The sequence below is a fragment of the Egretta garzetta genome, unplaced genomic scaffold (assembly GCF_000687185.1).
Source record: "Egretta garzetta isolate BGI_Z169 unplaced genomic scaffold, ASM68718v1 scaffold130, whole genome shotgun sequence".
NCBI lineage: Eukaryota > Metazoa > Chordata > Aves > Pelecaniformes > Ardeidae > Egretta > Egretta garzetta.
In genome coordinates this window covers 187,783-206,193 of record NW_009258284.1, presented here as the reverse complement: position 1 = coordinate 206,193, position 18,411 = coordinate 187,783, and the positions used below count along the sequence as shown (strand labels likewise).

Sequence of the window (18,411 nt, the reverse complement as noted above, 5' to 3'; positions counted from 1 at the left end):
GTTCGCTCCTGCAGGCGCTGGAGCTGGGGTGGCCACAACCTGCCTCGGGCCTCGGCCGCCGGTGCTGTGGCAAATACATCGCGCCTCGGCTGAAGCAGCATGTGCTCGGCATCGGTGTAGAGAAACGGGTGGAGAAAGCCTGCTGCACGCCCTCAGCAGCTACCCAGGCCTAAAAAAATGCGGCCAGACCATAGTCTCTTAATTGTACGGATACTTTACTGCATTTTAGATGTGAGCTCCTAGCTCCCAGGAGACTGGGAGTTCCTCGAGAAACAGAATTTCCGTATTCTTTGTTACAAACTTGCCTGCAGTTTTTGCTGTCTGGTGGTATTAGAATGTCAAAGCACTGATTCGGCTTGCTTTTCTCTTTTTTTTTTTTTTTTTTTTTTTTCCCTTCCCTAAATAAAAGAGAATTGTCTCTCATACTCTTTCACATCCTGGCGTTATTTCAGGATCTACCCAGTTCTTCTAACAGAAAAAAGTACAGAAGCACTTGAAAGAAATTCATCCTAGAAGGATAAGTTATTTGTCGAAAAATGAAAAGGCTTTACCTGTTTCTTTAGGGATAGGAGAAAATCTTGTGCTTTTTCATTTTCTTGGAGTAAAAGAGCATGAGCTTTACAGGACGTAGCACGAGGATGTGCATATGCATGTGCTAAGCCTTTTTTTTGGGAGAACTTCCTTGTCTCCGATATCATATTTCAGTTGCTGAAAGTTCACATGATAACAATGTTACCCTCTTATTTCCTAGCAAAGTATGAATTAATCCAGTGTTGCTGTAAATGTAAATAAAGTAGATCCACTTCTTAAAGCTGCACTGTTTAGCTTTATTGTGAGGAGAGTTTTAAAAGTGCATTAACTTTTTCTTCCTTTTAAGTTCTGATTTCAGGTGTTGTCGTAATAATTCTGATACTAAAAATACTGAGTTTGCCTCCTTGGTCTGTTTTAAGTGTTGAGCTGAACTTTAGCACTTGTGCAACAGTTGCCCTTGGAAAAACATCATAAAACCACTTGGCCTGATGATAAAGTGTGGCCTAGCTTTCTATCTAAAGTAGGAATGAGCTGTAACTGATTGAAATATCCTTTTGGCAGACCAGCAATAGAACAAGACAGTGTACGCTGAGAGCAGGGGGCTCTCCCTAACTTACTGGATAAAAATAAAGCTTTGTGTATCCTGAGTTACCATACAATTTTTCCTTATCTTGGACATCAGATAATTACATTATCAGATTTGGAATGTGACTACATTAATGCTAGATCATGCTGCTCAAAACTCAATAAAGTAAATTATTATTCTTTGCATTTAATGTGCTTTAAGAAAACAGTCCTTCATCTTAGCATCACAAATAACAGGGATGTAATGTATATCTGAAGAGCACTAATTGGCAATATTTTGCATGTATCCTTTATTTCAATCTGCTTGTCTTTTTTGGGTGCCCGTCTTTCTCAAATTCAGTTAGGAAAGGCTGTTCTTCTGACCCTTGGTGCTCTGAGATGGGCTGCTGCTCTGAATTCATGGGACTGAGACTTAAGTCTTTGCAGAGCTCTTGAGTTCTGGGCTTTTGTTCTCGTAGGTGTGCCACACCAAGGATATCTACTCGTGACTGAACTCTGGGATCATCATACCGACTTTCTCTGCTGCTTCTGTGTAATTTCTAACCTCTTTTGAACAGTAGAGAGTTTTACTGTGATAAGGAGAAATACTGTTTTAACCAAATCCCCTTAAAACTGATTTCATTACATCAATGTGGCCTTCCCACAAGGGTGTTCACTTTGATTTAAAGGTATTTTCTTTCTGTGTAAGAGAGAATGCTACAGATGCTATCAAGCCAAAAATGTGTTATTGCTAGGGGCAGACCCAATTTGACTATGCCGGTTTCCGTATTGATTAACTTTCTTATGTGTTCCAAGCCCGAGGGTGTCTGTGTGTCCTGTGTCTGTACAGATTTTAATTATCTGCTCCTCTCACTCCTAAATCTGATGTTCTCTGCAGTGATTTCAAATGAGCACTGTATACTTTCTTAACTCATTTCCTTAAATGCTTGCGTAATATAGTTGTGTTCAAACAGCTGCTGTGCTTCTACCTAGAAATTTTTGTAACACTTAGATAAAGTACCTCTGTTATAATATCTTAGGGCCTGATTTCTGGCTTACTCACATGGAATCTGTCTGAAGGTATTAATTTCCCCATATTGTGATGAAATCATGAATTTTCTTCTTCGATTAATTTTCTGTCTGACATGATTAGAATCAGATAATAACTCTATATAGATCTTTTTCAAAAAGGAATTTACGTTTGTGCATATAACTTCTTTCTTTTCTTCCCTTTTTACAGTGGGTGGTCCCTGAGGTGATTGGCCATGCTGTTGTAACTGTGTTAATGCTTATTTCATTGCACTGGTTCATCTTTCTCCTTAATTTGCCAGTAGCAACATGGAATATATATAGGTAAGTGCAAAGGGTTTTGTGTGCTTTTTTCCCCCACTGTTACTAGTTTAGCTTTAAGTGTAGTATGAAGAGAAGTATGTCATGATGAGATGTTTCAGTTGTGTTCTTGAGCTGTCTTCATGGATCTAACGTAAAACTCTCCTCTCCTTGGAATTAAAATGACAAGAAACTCAACAGTGTAAAGGATATGAAGCTTTTGGCCTTTCCTTACATTCTCTCTAGTGCCCAGGAATCTTGATTTGTAAGTCTCATTCCCAAGTTCATAGGAAACAATAGCGTGTTAATTGGGGTTATGAAGTAGTACTGCAAACACAGTTAACGTTTTTCATGCTGTGCCTACGTGCCTGGTATCACTATCAGCATAAGAGTACTTAGGTTAGGATGGCTGATGGTTGTAAAACCATCCAGCTGTGGTGTTAGTCCCCGCACCCTCCTTCATTTACTGTCTTCTCTCTCCCCCCTGTTTGCATTGGTTTTGGTCCCCCATCTTGGTTCTTTGTATTTGGAAAGGTTTGCAGACTTTTCATCATCACAGACAACTGTTCATGTTACTGGTCTTTGTATACTGGGCTGTCTACCACTTTGAAAGAGTTTACTTGAAAGTAGGGGTTTCCACGTGGCAACATTGAGCCTGACGGTTCAGAAATGTTCTTTTTACATCGTATCATTTGATCATTGATACCATTGCAGAGAATTGAACCTTTACAGGTGTTATGCTCATGTAAAACTGAGTGTGGATTTGTCACAAATTATCTCTAATCACTGTACTACGGGAAGTCCAAAAGACCAAATGTTTAAGATATAAGTATGAAAAGGTGGCTGTAATTCTTGTTTGCCTGAAGCTGCTAGGGCTAACAATTTGCAGGGATGGGTCAAGTTGCTGGTAAAATTACACGAGGTTTCATAGCTCTCATTAAAAAGAAGTTGAGGATCCCTTTACTGATAACCTTGTTGTTCTTGGGCAAAATAGCCACGCATTTACCACCCGTGTTTTCTATAAAACTGCTAGCAAAGCCTTCAAATGTTTCTATGATGGAGTTAACACGAAACACTATAACTTGCATGCTTAACAAACAAATGTTGCCTAAATGCACACACATAGGGATAGTTTTGTTTGGCCACCTGTATGTACGCTGTTGCACAAAAATGACTGGTATTCCCTTTGGTGTCTGCTGGCAAGTATGGAGTTTGTATTTAATGTTTCATTTAGGATAGATGCTAGAGAGAATGCATTTTCTTTGAAGGTTTGAAGATTTCTTGTACTGGTTACACCTTTGCTGCTTACTTATGTTAATGTTTACAGTAGCCACTTGCTTCCCCTTCTAAACCTGGTTGGAGAGAATTTTAAAGATACAGTTATTTCTATTTCCACGCTTCCGGCAGTAAGCTTTGGCTGCTGTTTTGAATTGACAGCTCTCATTTTATGTTTGTTTTACATGGGGCAGACATTCTGAATATCCTAAAATCCAGGATTGTTTCCTCAATTTTAGATGTGCGGTATAGGCAATAAATGAATATGACAATGTGATACTTTGCCTGCCCTGCCACAAGAAGTCAAAATGTTAAACCTGTATTGCTAATCCTGCCTTCTCTCTGAGGATTGAGGAGTTTCACTCACGTTAATAGCCTGGAATATCCCATCTATAGTGAAGGAGTTAAAGGTCTGCAAAATCAGACAATGTGTTGTTCAGTGTTACAAAGGAAATCTGATTATTTGGGATAGAACTTACATTTGACCCAGTGTTCAATGGACAAAAGGTATGGTAGTCAGAAAAGTGCTGGACTGTAGAGCAGTTTGAATACACTGAAGAGAGGAGAAGGTGTCAATGACTAAAATAGGATTAAGTGGGAATAGATGAAGTGTGAACCTGTTACAATGAGCCGCAAACTTCCAGCATCAGCTGAACGTGTTTGAATCTTCTTTGTATGTTATAGTATTTCATGAACCAATTTCTGGTGTAAGTGTTGCTGCACATGAATTCAGAAAGGTTTGAGATTATTATTCTACTCCAGGATGAATACAGAAATCAAAATAACTGTGTTGAGATTGAAGAAGTCCGTGCTTTGTAGTATATCTAAGTGATAATAGAGAAAGATAGGACAATAATACTTTTCCCCTTATTCTCTTTCCTTCAAAACCTGCTTAATCTTGATTAGTAAATGGTATAATTACAGGCAGTACTGGCTTAATTTGCTAACTGTCTCAGTGATTTCAGTGAGAGTGGAGAGGTTTTCTGTGAAAGGGGCATCAGAAACAAATCCTGAGGAAGATAAATTGGTCAAAAACAGCATCAGGGAAGACTTCAAAAGTTGCAGCATGTTTATTGTAACATCCTACTGACCCTAATTCTGCATACTCAGTTGCTCATTTAATTTGGTTTATTTCTTGCTGAATTTTGTAATGACTTATGCAATCTCCAGTGAGACACAGTTTTGTCTTATATTCCCTTTGTTTTAAAACTAGATATTGAAGTGGTTTATTTGAAACCTAATCATATTTCAAAATAGGTATTTTTTTAGCTCTTAAATATTTCTGCTACTATATAAAAGAAGCAAGAATTACAAAGGAAATGTTGAATGTGACTAGACAAAAAGAAAGCAACTCTTAAAGAAAAAGAACACTTCCCTTCTTTGTTATATAGACATACCTGAGACAATAGGTCAAAATAATGTGATTCTTGTCATGTCTTTAAGTAGGTTGTATCCCTCTTAAAACTGAAAGAGGAAAAAAAAATTAAAAATCTTTAAAATACAGTGAAAATTCTGACCAAGATTTCCTCGTCCCTTACAAATTGTGTAATATAAAGGGAAACGTCCTGTTGCTGTGGCAGCCACTTCCACTGAATGTAGATACCGGAGGCACTAATGTGTGTCTTCTTTAAAACTGACAGTTTTCTTGTTCTATGTGGTTTTGCTGCAGAGGATTTTTGCTGTTGAGAGTATGACAACTGGCTTGAGTTGTATTTGTCAGCATCTAGCATCGTTGTGGCCATGACTACAGTTCCTTAGATGTATAATATTAGCTGCACTGGCTTGTGGGTCTCTTGGAAATACTACCTCCCAACTTCTGCAAGCTTTAATTAAGTTGCATCATTTAAGTGTTATAATTCTTCTTAAAAAGAAAAATTAATAAATACTACCTTTATGGCACTTGTATCCTAGATATATAAGGAAACTACACGCTCTACTTCTAAGATAAATCGGTACAGGAAACTTGTGTTCTTCCTTTTCTTCCAATAAAATGCATTACATGTCCAGTAAATGGACAATAATTTGTGTTACAATACTAAAAATAGAAATATTGCTTAAAACTTCAAGTTTAGAAGAGACTTTCAAATGGTAATTATTTCACATGAATACTTTTAATGGAACATAATTGTCTTTTGTTATTAATCAAATATGCTGCAGGGCTTTTTAATGCCTCTGTGAAAGAAAGACAAATACTATGGTCTTAACTTCTTTTTTATTATTTTTGTCTCCTGCTGATAGGAAGCATCCTTGTTTCTTGTTCCCTTTCTTCCCCTCCCGTTGTTGAAATAAATGTTGTAAGAGGTGAGGGAGTGCCTTTTGGAGTACAAGTGGTGCCATTCTTCGAGTATATAAAGACAATCAAAAGTGTTCTTTTCTGAGACCTTGCTTTTGCTCCAGGTATAAGACCAGGAGTTAAGTTCCTGTGTAGAAAGAGTATTATTCCAGGAAGGTAGAGCCTGTATGATATTTAAGTGAAATAATAATACTGTTCTAGGCTGAGCTTGGCTGGAGTGAGAGCTTCATGTGCTTGCATTTGCTCTCTTGAGAAATGCTTATGACAAAAGAATATGCTGCTTGTTGAATTTTCACAGTACATTAGCATTTGTTTTGTTGGTTTTATTCTTCCTTTTGCTTACATTTCACTTTGTTTCACTCAATTTTTATTCTTACGTGGGTTTGGACAGCAGTACTTAACTTCTTCAGTTCTGCCCAATCTCTCATCCTGTCAGCCTCAGAGTCTCTGCGGAGATAACGCAGGATGGCTGTGACAAAGATGGGAATCGTACACAGATCCTTTGTCTTGTCTTATGCTATCTCATTTTGACCGCTGGAATTTGTGATTATCTATGTGTTGTTTTCTTTAAATAAATCACTAATTCATAGCTAAATTAATTCTTTTCCAGTCCCTTTCATCTAATGCATCTTTCCACTGTGGTTGGACGTTTCCTTCATAACACCAAGTAACCACGAACAGCAATTAAAATGAACTGGAATTGGCTATTCTCTGGGAACTCTCCCATTTATACATGGGAAGCTAGGCTGATGCTTTTGCTACTTCTTGTTCTCTTATTCTTTGTTTGTGGATTGTGGTGGCAGAGATACATGCAATACCCTGAAACTGAAATAGAATTAAAAAAGAGCTCCATTATGTTGAATTGTGAAACAGCTCTTTAGATGGAAGTCCCTTCTGTGCAAGCTTTCCCCCTACTCTTCCCGTGACAGTCCCTAATGTTTTGATGACTATACTCCTGTTGGTTTTTTTTTTTTTCTCTTAAACATTCAGGTACATTATGGTGCCAAGTGGAAACATGGGGGTATTTGATCCCACAGAGATCCATAACCGAGGACAACTGAAATCACACATGAAGGAAGCCATGATTAAACTAGGCTTTCATCTGCTCTGCTTCTTCATGTACCTTTACAGGTTGGTTTCAAACATTGCTCCCAAGGAACAAAAGAATTGTCTGCCAGCTATTTTTATCTCCTCTGTTCTGCTGGTGTAATTGCTGGTATTCTTAAGTGTCTTATCTTTTTGCATCCTGCTAAACCTCCATAGTACATTTTGACAGCTATCTGCAGGCTCATTATATGCCTTTATTCTTTCTGATCAAACATTGTTTGGAAACTCAGACTACTCGTTAATCTCAAACCCACTGTAAGTACAATATAAAGAGTTGTATGATTTCAGCACTTAGAATAATTAGCCAATTTTAGAATGGAAATCATCTTGAGGACCAAGTTTATTTTACAAGTTCTGGTTTAGGAAATAAGGTTGGTCTGGGTAAGCTAGAAATGGATGAGTTCTGTGATGGGGCCGCGTAACTACAAGATGGAAGAGCTACTGCTCTTCCACTGCAGTATTACTTCTGCAGTCCTTGTCTTCATAAGCAAAGCATGTAGTGTAACTGCCTTGACTTTCTACTTCAGAATCAAGTGTGGTTCTCTCATGAAAGCGATAGCTGTTCCTACTTGCACATGCTTCAGTAATCCACTGGTACCGTGTTTTCTGTTTTGTCGCAGTATGATTCTGGCTTTGATAAATGATTGAGAAGTTGAAAAAGAACCATTAGCTGCCAAATTGGGTCATCACTCCAGTGACTGGTTGTGGAGCCACAGACACCTTCCGAACATACCTAGATCAGTGTCGTCATGCAGTATATTTTTCCTCTTTGAACAAGAAATATTTTTCTGTATTTTTAACATAAAATATTTTCAAAAGACATTGGATTTGTGTAGCAGTTGTTTTTGTTCCTTTACAACCTGAACTGCTGCTTCTGTAAGGTGAAATCCTTGCTTCCAGAACTGATCTCTGTAGGAATTAAATGGTGAGAAGGGAAACTCATTTCACCAGCATGGGCTGATAATAGTGGTAGTTCCAGAACAAATTTAAGTGCAGCTCTGATGTCTGCTTCTTACTGAACGGTGTCAGCTGTCTTGTTAGAGCCTAGTTGAAAGCAGCGCTTGGAAGGTAGATTTCAAAGTGGAACAGTAGCACAGCTTGCATCTTTGTGTCCGTGTTTTTTCCAGCTAAAAGGCAATGGAATAAAAGTTACACTTTTCTCCCTTCCCACCCCTCCCTCCAACAACCTATATGAAGTCTTGTATTTGGATGAATTAAGGTCCCTTTGGTGAAGGTGACGCTTGTGTGTAAGAGTGAAAAATAGATAAATAAGAAACACGATTAATACTTGTTTTTTCCCTTCAACTCCTATTTTGTCATTGAAATACATCAGAGACTGCCATACAAAGTAAACATCACATGGCACCGGGGTCAGAGTTGGTTACAGAGCAAAAGACTATCAGCAGTCACTACTCCATGAACCTAGTGAATTAAGAGTATGTCCAGCTCGGGGAGGTGGTCTGGTAAACCATAACCCGGTTATCCCAATTCTGATGTGACTCTGCTTCAAAGACACCAGCAAACCAAGTTCTTTTTGTGTAGCTCTTGCATCAGTGACAAGTATATAAACCTGAGTTTGTACCCTCACTGTCTTTACATTTTTTATATGTGCATAGAAACAAGTTTTTTGAAACAAACACATGAAGTGAAACACTTAAAAATACAGTTCGGTAATTAAAGCCTAAAATGTATGAGCTTTTCCTTCTTAAGTACTTGTTCTTTGGTGTATAGCTGTAGTTAGCAGATGGTTTTCATGGCCAGCAGTGAAAAGACAGTACCAGAGCTTGATTTCTCTAGATACCTTGTGCTCAATGTTTGTTATAGGAGAAGTTTGGCTTTAAACTTAGGATGGGCGGAGTCCAAGTTCAGCTGTTGCAAAGATGAAAAACTGCAGAAAATTATGCTAGTTATAAACTAACTAGGGAAACAGCTACCACAGCTGCATGCCACTGACTACTCGACACCACAAAAGTCAAACCGCAGAAAGCACTGCCTTATAAAGCTGAAACCCAGACAGGATGTAGGTCTGGAAAAAGGAGAGCAAATAAAACTTTAAAAGAGGAAAGTCAGTAACTTTTGTAGCTGCTTACACGGTAGGCAATTAAGTTACCTTGTATGTGAAGAAAACATGCTACACACATGTTGGGTTTTACCTGTTAGAAGAAAGGGCAGCGTAAGCTGCTTTAGTCCTTGCTGTAGTGCTAACAGTAGATAAATTTCATTAATGATGTTTCACAGTGAGAAACATGACCATTAATCTGTAAGTCCACCACTTAGACTGGCAGTTTTATATCTTCTAAAGACATGATTTTGAGATAAGAAATTTATTATTAATGGAAAAGTTTGTAAGATACGCTGTCTTCAATGATTTCTAACTACTAGCACCTCAGAAGTGTAGTGCTGACATTAGATAAGGTAGGCCTATTCCCTAATGGACTTGGTAAAATTTATCACTTGCTATGAAAAGCTTCTGTTCTCCTCTACTGAGGGAAGTGTTTTTTCAGAGATGGGAGCAGGACAGGGAAGGATAAGGGAAAAGAACAACACATCTACACAAAAAAAAACCCAAAAAAACCCAGGGGTAGAATATGTCTCAATTTATATCGCTGACCTAGAAGGATGTTATTGTGGATTCCTCCCTGCTTTTCCTCAAGAATGAATTATTAACCATGACAGACCAACAAGATATGTTTTTTAAGTGGTGGCTGTCAAATATTAAACAAGCTGTACTTTTATATGAATGCAAACTTCCCACCCCACTTTCTTTATAGAAATAAGTTCTCTGCTTGTTTGTATCTAACACTGTGTTATAATAATTGTAAAAACCTCAGTAGCAGGCTCCGGAGATTACAATTCTGCTGAGCAATTGCACTGGTAATTTTGAAGCTTTCCTTACTGGAGAGGGTCATTTCCCACTTTAACAGAGATCCGCATTGAGATCTTTGTCAGCAATGGGAAAAATGTATTTGTAATTGCTAAAAATGTAGTTCAGTGGCTGGAAATAGGGATCCTACAGGCATTTATCCCGTGGGAGAGCCACAGAGCGCAGAGATTTTACAGTAGTACAAAATCAAAACAAACTCTCTACTTTCTGGGTCAGGGTAATATAAATCCAAGCTTACTGTACAGAATTCAAGACAATTACAAACTTTAGACTGATTTTAAATAAAAATTCACCTGACTTTATCACTATGAATCAGCGTGAGACCAAACCAGAGATTCCCTCCTATTCATTCTATGGAACTGAGGTGTCAGAGTATAACTTAATGAGGGAAGCTTATCCTTCAAATTATTAGCTGTGATTTAGAGAAAGCTCTTAATCCAGGAAAATAAATCTGAAGTTGGCCTACAGGGCTTCTAACTTCTAAGCAAGGTTTATTAAGCTCTTTTCCTTACCCAAGGTCTAGAGCCCGGTCAGCCTGCTAAGGCATTCAGCAGTTTTCAGAGGGATCAGATAGCTGTTACAGTACTGCACTTGGGAGGGGGGAGTTAGTTAAAATATGTACAATAGCCTATTTCCCCCTAATTAATCATTACCATTGGAGACTGGTGGTTATCTTGTTTTATTAAAGAATATACTTATCTCCTCATTTTAGTAAATTACTTCTGTGTTCTGTTACTCTAGTAAACAAGTCCTGTATTATGGAACATAGTAAAGCAGTGGGATTAATAGTATGACTAGTAGCCCTAAGCACAGTTCTACATGCAGGTTAACAACCAACCCAAAACCCTGATAAGCCCATAAAAGAAAATCTTTATATGTTCAGTATTGGCATAGCTTTAATCTAATTCTTTTTTCTCACGAGATGCTCTCTAGAACTTTGTACAAATGGTAAGACCTTTTTTGCCTCTAAAGATATTATAGTAATGAGATTAGAGGTGGCAACAGAAAAATTTAGGCTGTTACTGACCACCGTGCAGTTACCTGTACATTAACCGCCTTATCTTTGGCAGAAACCTGAGGGCCACACAAAGGTCAGTGGGATGCATCAGGCAGTGCAGAAAGCGTAAGCCAAGGTGTAAAGTGGCAGAGTAAAACAGAACCTGTCCCCCTAGGAGAAGTACTCCACCTCAGGCAGAGTTTGGGTTTAAGCTGATTGATAGATGAGCATTTCACAATCAGGTTCCTTATGTAATTGCTTTTAAACAACCTGAAGGGTTTAAAAAAAAAAAAAAAAAGAAAAAAGACAATTCATTTTAAATCTTACATATGGTGAAGTTTCACAGTTCTGTAGAAATCATGTACCTGTCCCTTTTGCAACTTTCTCACCAGTTAAAGGCAGGCATAGGACAGGACATGAAGCAGGCTGACAAACCCAGCCAAAAAAAAAAACTTCCCTCATCTGCTCTGCGGCTCATTTACGGCTGAAGCAGGTCTGCAACCCTCCCGCGAATGCTGGTACCCAAGGGAAGCAGCACAAAGCAGCACGTGGACAGGGATAAGGCATGCCCCTTCTGTTTGCACCTGTGTTTAAGCCATGATTACCTAAACACTGCTCAAAGGGTAATAAGAAGGTTAATACAGAGGTGCTGCTAGAGGGAGTAAAGACCTTTTCTAATCAGTATAGAAGCTAAAAGAATTTAAACAGTGAATGCATTTCAGCAAAAGGTTTGAGTTTGGAAAAGCTGCAGGAAGGGGAAGGCAAATTTAGGCACAGCTTTTTATTTAAGAGAACATTAACTAGACCTGAATAAAAATGCCTAAAATGCAGGACACAGATTAGGTTCTGGTTTAAGGCACAGGGAAGAGGGACAAGAACATGGGGTTAGTTGAAGGGAACAAAGGCAACGCCTGGGAGGTCTCTTGAAGAGTTCTCAGCCACAGAATCCACTTAGGTCAATGTCAACTAGAAGTCTGGAGGTCCCCAATCTGCCATTTAAGAAAAGTCTAAGCAAGAGGTCCAAGTACTCTGGGAGCACCTGCTTAATATGAAATACCAAAGACCGCCACAAAACCCACCCATCACCTAAAGCAACCTCTGTCTGGTATTTAAGCAAGCTCCAGCGTTAAGGAATCAAGGCTCTCACAGCACCTCAAAGGAGTAGACATTCAACAAGTCAGATAAGCACAGGACGGGACACAGGCAAGTTGACTGCTATATGTAGTGAAAACACAAGCGTGAGGTAGATTAGAGCCAAGCGTCAAGAGCTGGAAAGCCTGCACACAACACTGAGCGAATTCATCTTCGGCTAAACCACCACAAATTAATTTTCCTAGTGCAGAAGTGAAATACTACAACTATGGAAGAAGTCTATAATTAATGATCAAGAAATGAACATCCAAGTCATAGGCATGTAAGTGAAGTTAGGGAAACTAAGAACTGTTCATTCCAGTTATTTATTCTGTTTATTGAATTGAAAGAAAGGGAATACAAACATTTCTGTTAAGTGCTGTGCACCAACATGGAAAAAGTGTATTTTTTTTTTTAAAAATCCTAATAAAAACAAATCAGAAGTTAATGTAGTTCCAATTGAACAATTTTTAAAGATATGTTTAAAATACTACACATTTATAAAATAAAAAAGTTAAAACGGTGTTCTGTAAATAATTAGTAAAACGAGTGAAAATAAATACGAGACCCAAAGTTCTTATGTTTTTAATGTAATATAGCAAAGAAATTTTTAACTACTTAATATAATCCGAGGAGAGTAACAAAAATCCAGAAAGTTTAAGAACGCAATCCTTTGAAACATTTAATATCAGTCCATAGCAAATAGTCATTACATACCAAAAGCTCTAAGTGTTAACTAGTTCCACCACAACTCCATATAAATCTTGACAATTTAGAAATCTTGAGATCAACAATAAAGTTCTTTTCTTGATCTCTACAGCTTGGTTTGTAAGTACATACATGCTTTGAGGATCCATTTTGTCCCATATGTTTTCGAGGAGCCAATAACTTTTTCCATCTGTGCCTAAAAATGTTAAGATTCAAGTCTAGCACATATGCCCTAACAATGAAAAAATGCTTAAGAAAAAAAATGGGGCACAATGAATTTCAAATTTATAAAAATATACTGATATTAACCAAAACCTTCCGGTCAAAGGACACTTCACATACACACGACTTAAAAGTATGCAATAAAACATGTCAAGTACCTAGAACATTTGGTTTTCTGTCTGTTTATGGAACACACGCACACGCACATTCATACCAGATGGGAGGAACACTCAGACATTTTATTGAATCCAGATTATCTGGATTAATAGACAGAAAACTTGTCTACAGTTTATTTCAACAACTAGAGGCAGCTACTGCAGCAGTAGTTCAACACTGCGCACTTCAATTAAGTCCACCCTGTTTTAAAAAAAGTGTCAGAGTTAATGATTTATTTTTTTTTCTTTCTTTCTAAACATCGTTAAAAGTAGCAGTTTTCAAAATTAAGTATGGCAGCTGAAAATGGACTGAAGCCAATCTGGAAAAGACAGGAGGAGGTCAAAAGGAGGATTAGCCATTTATGGGATGGGTGTTCCTCTTAATAGTCGCCTCAAAAAAAAATTAGATACAAGTGTATTTTCTAGCTAAAAATATGGACAGACTATTGAAAGTGCATTTTTCCTCCTCCCCCTTGAGTTACAGTAGTTTGTTGGGCAGTAAATCCTGCTTTTTACATCCATTCCTCTTTCTCCCCCCCCCATTTGGGATACATCATCACCCCTCGAACTACAGGTAATTGTAAGAGTCCTGGCTTCCTGCTAAGGAAGCCTTCAAAAGTGATTTTGGGTGGGAGTATCACTTAGCAGGGTAGAAGTAAACAGCTGGACACAAACTCCCAAGAACATGTCGAGTTTTATTAAACGTTACCTGTTTGAAGCCAAGCTGAGAAGTAACTGGCAAGATCTGGATAGATTTCTAGCTTGCATCTTTGCTCTAATCATAAAAAGAAGTTCAATTTAAAGTTGGAGAACTTTCAAAAAGACAGAGGGAATTGAAAAACAAAAGGTGTCATTTCCCCCCCACTACCCTCCCCTCCCAAACAAGGACAGATCTAGCATTTTCCCTTTTGTGCTCCATTGTGCCTTGAAAATTACTTACCTGAACAGCTAAAGAACATTCAGATAATAAAATGCTTCAGCGTTACTTTTTTTTTTTTTCTTAAATCTGCCTTGACAAGAACCTGGGGGCTACTGTGAATATTTGAAGCCAACAGCTGACCAGAGAAAGTTACAAAAGGAGCACGCACTTACACTATTTTCCTCTCTAAAGCCATAGGTCTGTTGACTAGAAACAGTCATTTTGCAGGCGCGTACTTGTTCCAGCCTTAGACTCCAGCCTATGAACATTTTTAAGCACATGGAAATCAACGTGTTGCAAATGAGCAAGCTTATTTGTTCCCCCCCACCTCATTTTATAGTCTGTGCACAAAAAGTATTGGTACTTTTCAATTCACGTATTGTGAATACGTGACACGTTAGAAATAGTTTAGGTTCCTCTTTAATCTACAGGTTGAAGTGGTACTCGTTACCTCTAGATCTCTAACATCAGATTACTGCGGGACCAAGTAGTGTGGCAAAATGAAGGTTGCTCTCACCTTTCTCTCACCTTGCTCATCACCTGCGAGAGGCAGCTAGCTGTGCAACGTACCGTTACTGAGACACTCTGCAAACTCTGCCGTCTCCACGGAGCTTCCCTTTACATTGCATAGTTGCACCACGAAACTAAAGTGGAGATACCAGAAGGTGTCCTCCTCCCTAACTCTGCTCCTAAATACCTGAAGTGTATTTTAGAGGTACAAACCAAGTCCTGAAGAGAAACCCCAGAACGGAGGGGCAGTATTTTGGCAAAAGTACTATGTTTAAATTTCTAATTACAATGCATTGCAGTGGAAAGTAGGCGTCAGCCCATACACACCCCCACACGGCTTGCACCAGGTAAGGAGTCTCACTTGGCTTAGGTATGGCCACCACACTAAAAATGCCTGCTGAAGTGTATATGAGACTGGAAATCTAAACTTGAGATTTGATCCAGCCTTTGCCACCTGCCTGAAGTTCCCACTGAAGTCCCATGAGTATGAGGTAAGCAAGTAGTGCCAGACCATTGTAGGAGACCTTGTTAAGAGACATCAAAACCAGGGTTATTCTCCTTACTCTCTCTAAACAACGTTTTGTTTGAAAAATGTAAGTTCCAGAGTAAGACCATGCTAGGGTAACTTCCAAAGATTCACATACTGGCATTGGTTATGAATTATACCATGTTTTGAACCTATAAAATACTGTTTACAATTTAGGTATTCAATTTTTATTTAAAACCCAAACGTTTAGCTTACGAAAATTTGACCTTAGGAAGTTTTCTGTTTCCCTGCAACACTGATGCCACAGGAACAAGACCGACTAATCTTACACCGTCTGAACTAGGAAGAGAAACAGCCAGCTTCCTCTGGAACTAGCATAATGGAAGAAGGAACTGATCTGAAGCCTTGCCATTTACACATGTATTCCCAGTCCTGTGGAATGGTAACTGCTATCAAAGAAAGTCACCTTAATTTTGAGACAAAAGTACTAGATTGAAGAGAAGAACGTTAAGTTCCTACTTCATTTTTGAGGTCCTAAGAGAGGAGCATGTCAGATTCAGGGCTGGTCTCAACCAAAGTATCAGAATCTTAAATGATGTTTAAGTTTACACACAAGGCAAGGGGAAAAAAAAAAAAAACGAAAAAATGAACCACCACCTGATGGCTGGGATCTAAAAAAAGTCTAACCTGCTAAGTTTGACTTTGTTTTTCTGGGAAAGAAAAAAAAAAGGGATTGTTTATGCTAAACACCACGTTCCCATCCATCAAAGTGGCTACACTTCTCTTCCCAGGAACTCCAGCAAACCTTCCCCCACCTTTCTTCCACACATGACTAATGAGGACACTAGATTATTATCTCATTAAAGGATGAAGTCCACACTCCTGTTCACATCAACTCTCGGTGGCACGTCTTACCCTGCTCCCTCTTTACTTCACAGCAGCACCAACGCTACCTTTCCACCCAAGGTGGCAAAAGGGAATCCAGTGCCATCCCATCATGAACGTGTGTGTAGTGCAGAAGCACAGAGATGCCAGGGCATCTGTTTACGGCAAAAAGAATAAATACTTAAATTATAAATGTCTTTCTCTTTTCTTAACACGGGATATTAGCAGAACTATTCCTAGACGTGTCAAGATGTTCACAGCACCAGCTTGCAACAAGGTCTGGGAGAGGCATTTAGATCTGCAAAGTTAAAAGTATATTCTCAAAAAGAAAATCTATACACCTTTGTTTATCAAAGAAAAAATTTCCATCATAATACAAGGGTTTAATTATGATTTGTATGTTAATTAGTTTTACAAAATGTTGACTTTGTGAAGAAAGGATTCAACACATTCTTCCCTCGAGTTGTAGTCTACCTTTTACCAGCATTGTTGCATATATTTATGTAATTAAAAAAAAAAAAAAAAACCAACACAAAAAGACCTCATCTTGTTTAAACTCTTGGTCTGGTGGTGCACTCTGAATGCTTTTTTCCTAAATCTGTAAAAGATGGACAGTGAGTTTCTCCTTCTAACGCAAGCTTCACTGCCTACGTAAAGCTCCTTCCAGCCACTGCTTTTGAGTGGGTCTCAAGACACTCCGGAAAAGCATCAGTGATACCGTGTTTCACGACACTTCTTGCATTGTTTTAATTCCAAATGTATACAAATGAAGTCATTTTAATCCTATAAATAATTTATTTTTAAAAAATTGTGCTGTTAACCCCTTTGCAGGGCAACGAGCTATGTGAAAAGTACAAAACTTTTTGTCAAATGTGATACTGAGAGTGCTTTTGACATAGTTCATTGGTTTATCATCTCAATTTATATATACTGCGCAACGGGCAAGGCTAGAATCCATGAACCAAGCTGCAAAGATCTCAAGCTAAGTAAGGCGGAGAGAGACTTGAGAAACAAGAGAAGGAAATACTTTCCTATCCAATGTATACTCTTCAGACTAAAGCACTCTTTCTATCAAGCCTTCTAAACTGTTAAATAAAGTGTTCCAAACAAGCATTTAAACTTCATTACACAGAAGAGCAACAAGAACAGTAGCCTGCCAGACAAAAAGGCAGGAGGGAAAAATATATATACTGAGTTCAATGGTTAGCCTGAATGTAGCACAGTTCTTCACAACCGATGCGGGGGGGTAAATTTCAACACGGTGTCCGACAACGTTCTAACGACGTGCTTCATCTTGACTGGTTACTATGAAGCAAGGTGGTAAATGTTTGGCCCCAACCGGGCTTCAGAAATGGTTCTTTTTCATGACGAGCATGTCTGTCCAGCTATCAATCATGTTTGTTTGCACCAAATCCCAAGCCATTTAAAATACGACTAATTAAGTTAAACTGAAGTCGTCTGCTCCAAATTCGCCATCAACTATCCATGCTACTGCATTCCTCTGAGCAAAAAAACAAAAACATAAGAGAAAGAAATCACACCTTGAAGATCTTATCAATAGTTGATATGTCTATTATAATGTCATTAATACAGTATATCTACAGAAGTTTTACTGAACATGCAATTGTTAATGGATCTTATACTGTAACTAAATCCCATGCTAAAAATCACTTATTTTAGATATCATTATTCATATTAATTTAGAGATTAATTTAGCACGTTAGGCATTGGTACACAAAAAGCATCTCTTCCAAAAAGTAACACCACATTTGCATTCAAGTTCCAGGGGAGTGTGCTAATTAAAAAGCTGTCCGTCATCCACTTAAGATGCTTAAGTTGTTAGGTATTATTCTGTGCACCCACACACCTCTTGTGGAAGCACTGCTGTGAGAAATCCATTTTCTATTGTTTTGATTTTTATGACATTTACTAGCTCATTTTCTGAGGAACTAAGAAAGAGCGAGCAAGCAGCTAATTGGAGAAAACAAATAAACAAAACCACGAGTAAAACCAACTGGAGGGTAGGCTCTGAGTCCTTATGGGTGCATTCAAGGCGTTACAAACAGGAGATTGGCCAGGCTGGTCCACCTAGTCCAAGACCAGAAGCAGATGCATCAGAAAGCACAGGAGCAGGAAGAGGAGGTAATTCTTCCTCCTAATATCCTTCCAACTTTCAGCCATTTTCACCTATGGGACATTTTGAACTAGAGGTGTTTACTTATCTAGTAGCACTCAATGGATTTCTCTTTGATTACTTTGTCTGGGTTCCCCTTGAACTCATGTCCACATCTAGTATCCATGAGGTCCTGTGGCAATGGGATATACTAGATTTCAATGTCTACTGCACATTTTTACCACAATGTTGAAGGATTAATGACAGAAGCCTCTGAACTGGAGAACACACACCCCCCCCC

At 38.5% G+C, this 18,411-nt stretch overlaps 2 protein-coding genes across 4 annotated transcripts in view; one reads left to right on the top strand and one right to left on the bottom strand.

The window, feature by feature from the left end:
- Window positions 1-6: 6 nt before the first annotated feature.
- CNIH4 (cornichon family AMPA receptor auxiliary protein 4) lies at window positions 7-8,613 on the top strand. Its single transcript, XM_035892569.1, has 4 exons — window positions 7-204; window positions 2,336-2,448; window positions 6,983-7,123; window positions 7,720-8,613. Exons 1-4 carry the CDS (start codon window positions 178-180, stop codon window positions 7,745-7,747), a joined length of 309 nt encoding a protein of 102 aa, XP_035748462.1. The 5' UTR covers window positions 7-177; the 3' UTR covers window positions 7,748-8,613.
- Window positions 8,614-13,905: 5,292 nt separating this feature from the next.
- WDR26 (WD repeat domain 26) overlaps window positions 13,906-18,411 on the bottom strand; it is a 29,622-nt gene continuing 25,116 nt past the window's right edge. For all 3 annotated transcript variants that reach the window (XM_035892555.1, XM_009637042.2, XM_035892563.1), the window contains one exon: window positions 13,906-17,498. In XM_035892555.1, coding sequence (XP_035748448.1) covers window positions 17,473-17,498 — 26 coding nt within the window. In that variant the 3' untranslated portion in view covers window positions 13,906-17,472. The remainder of the gene's footprint in view (window positions 17,499-18,411) is intronic.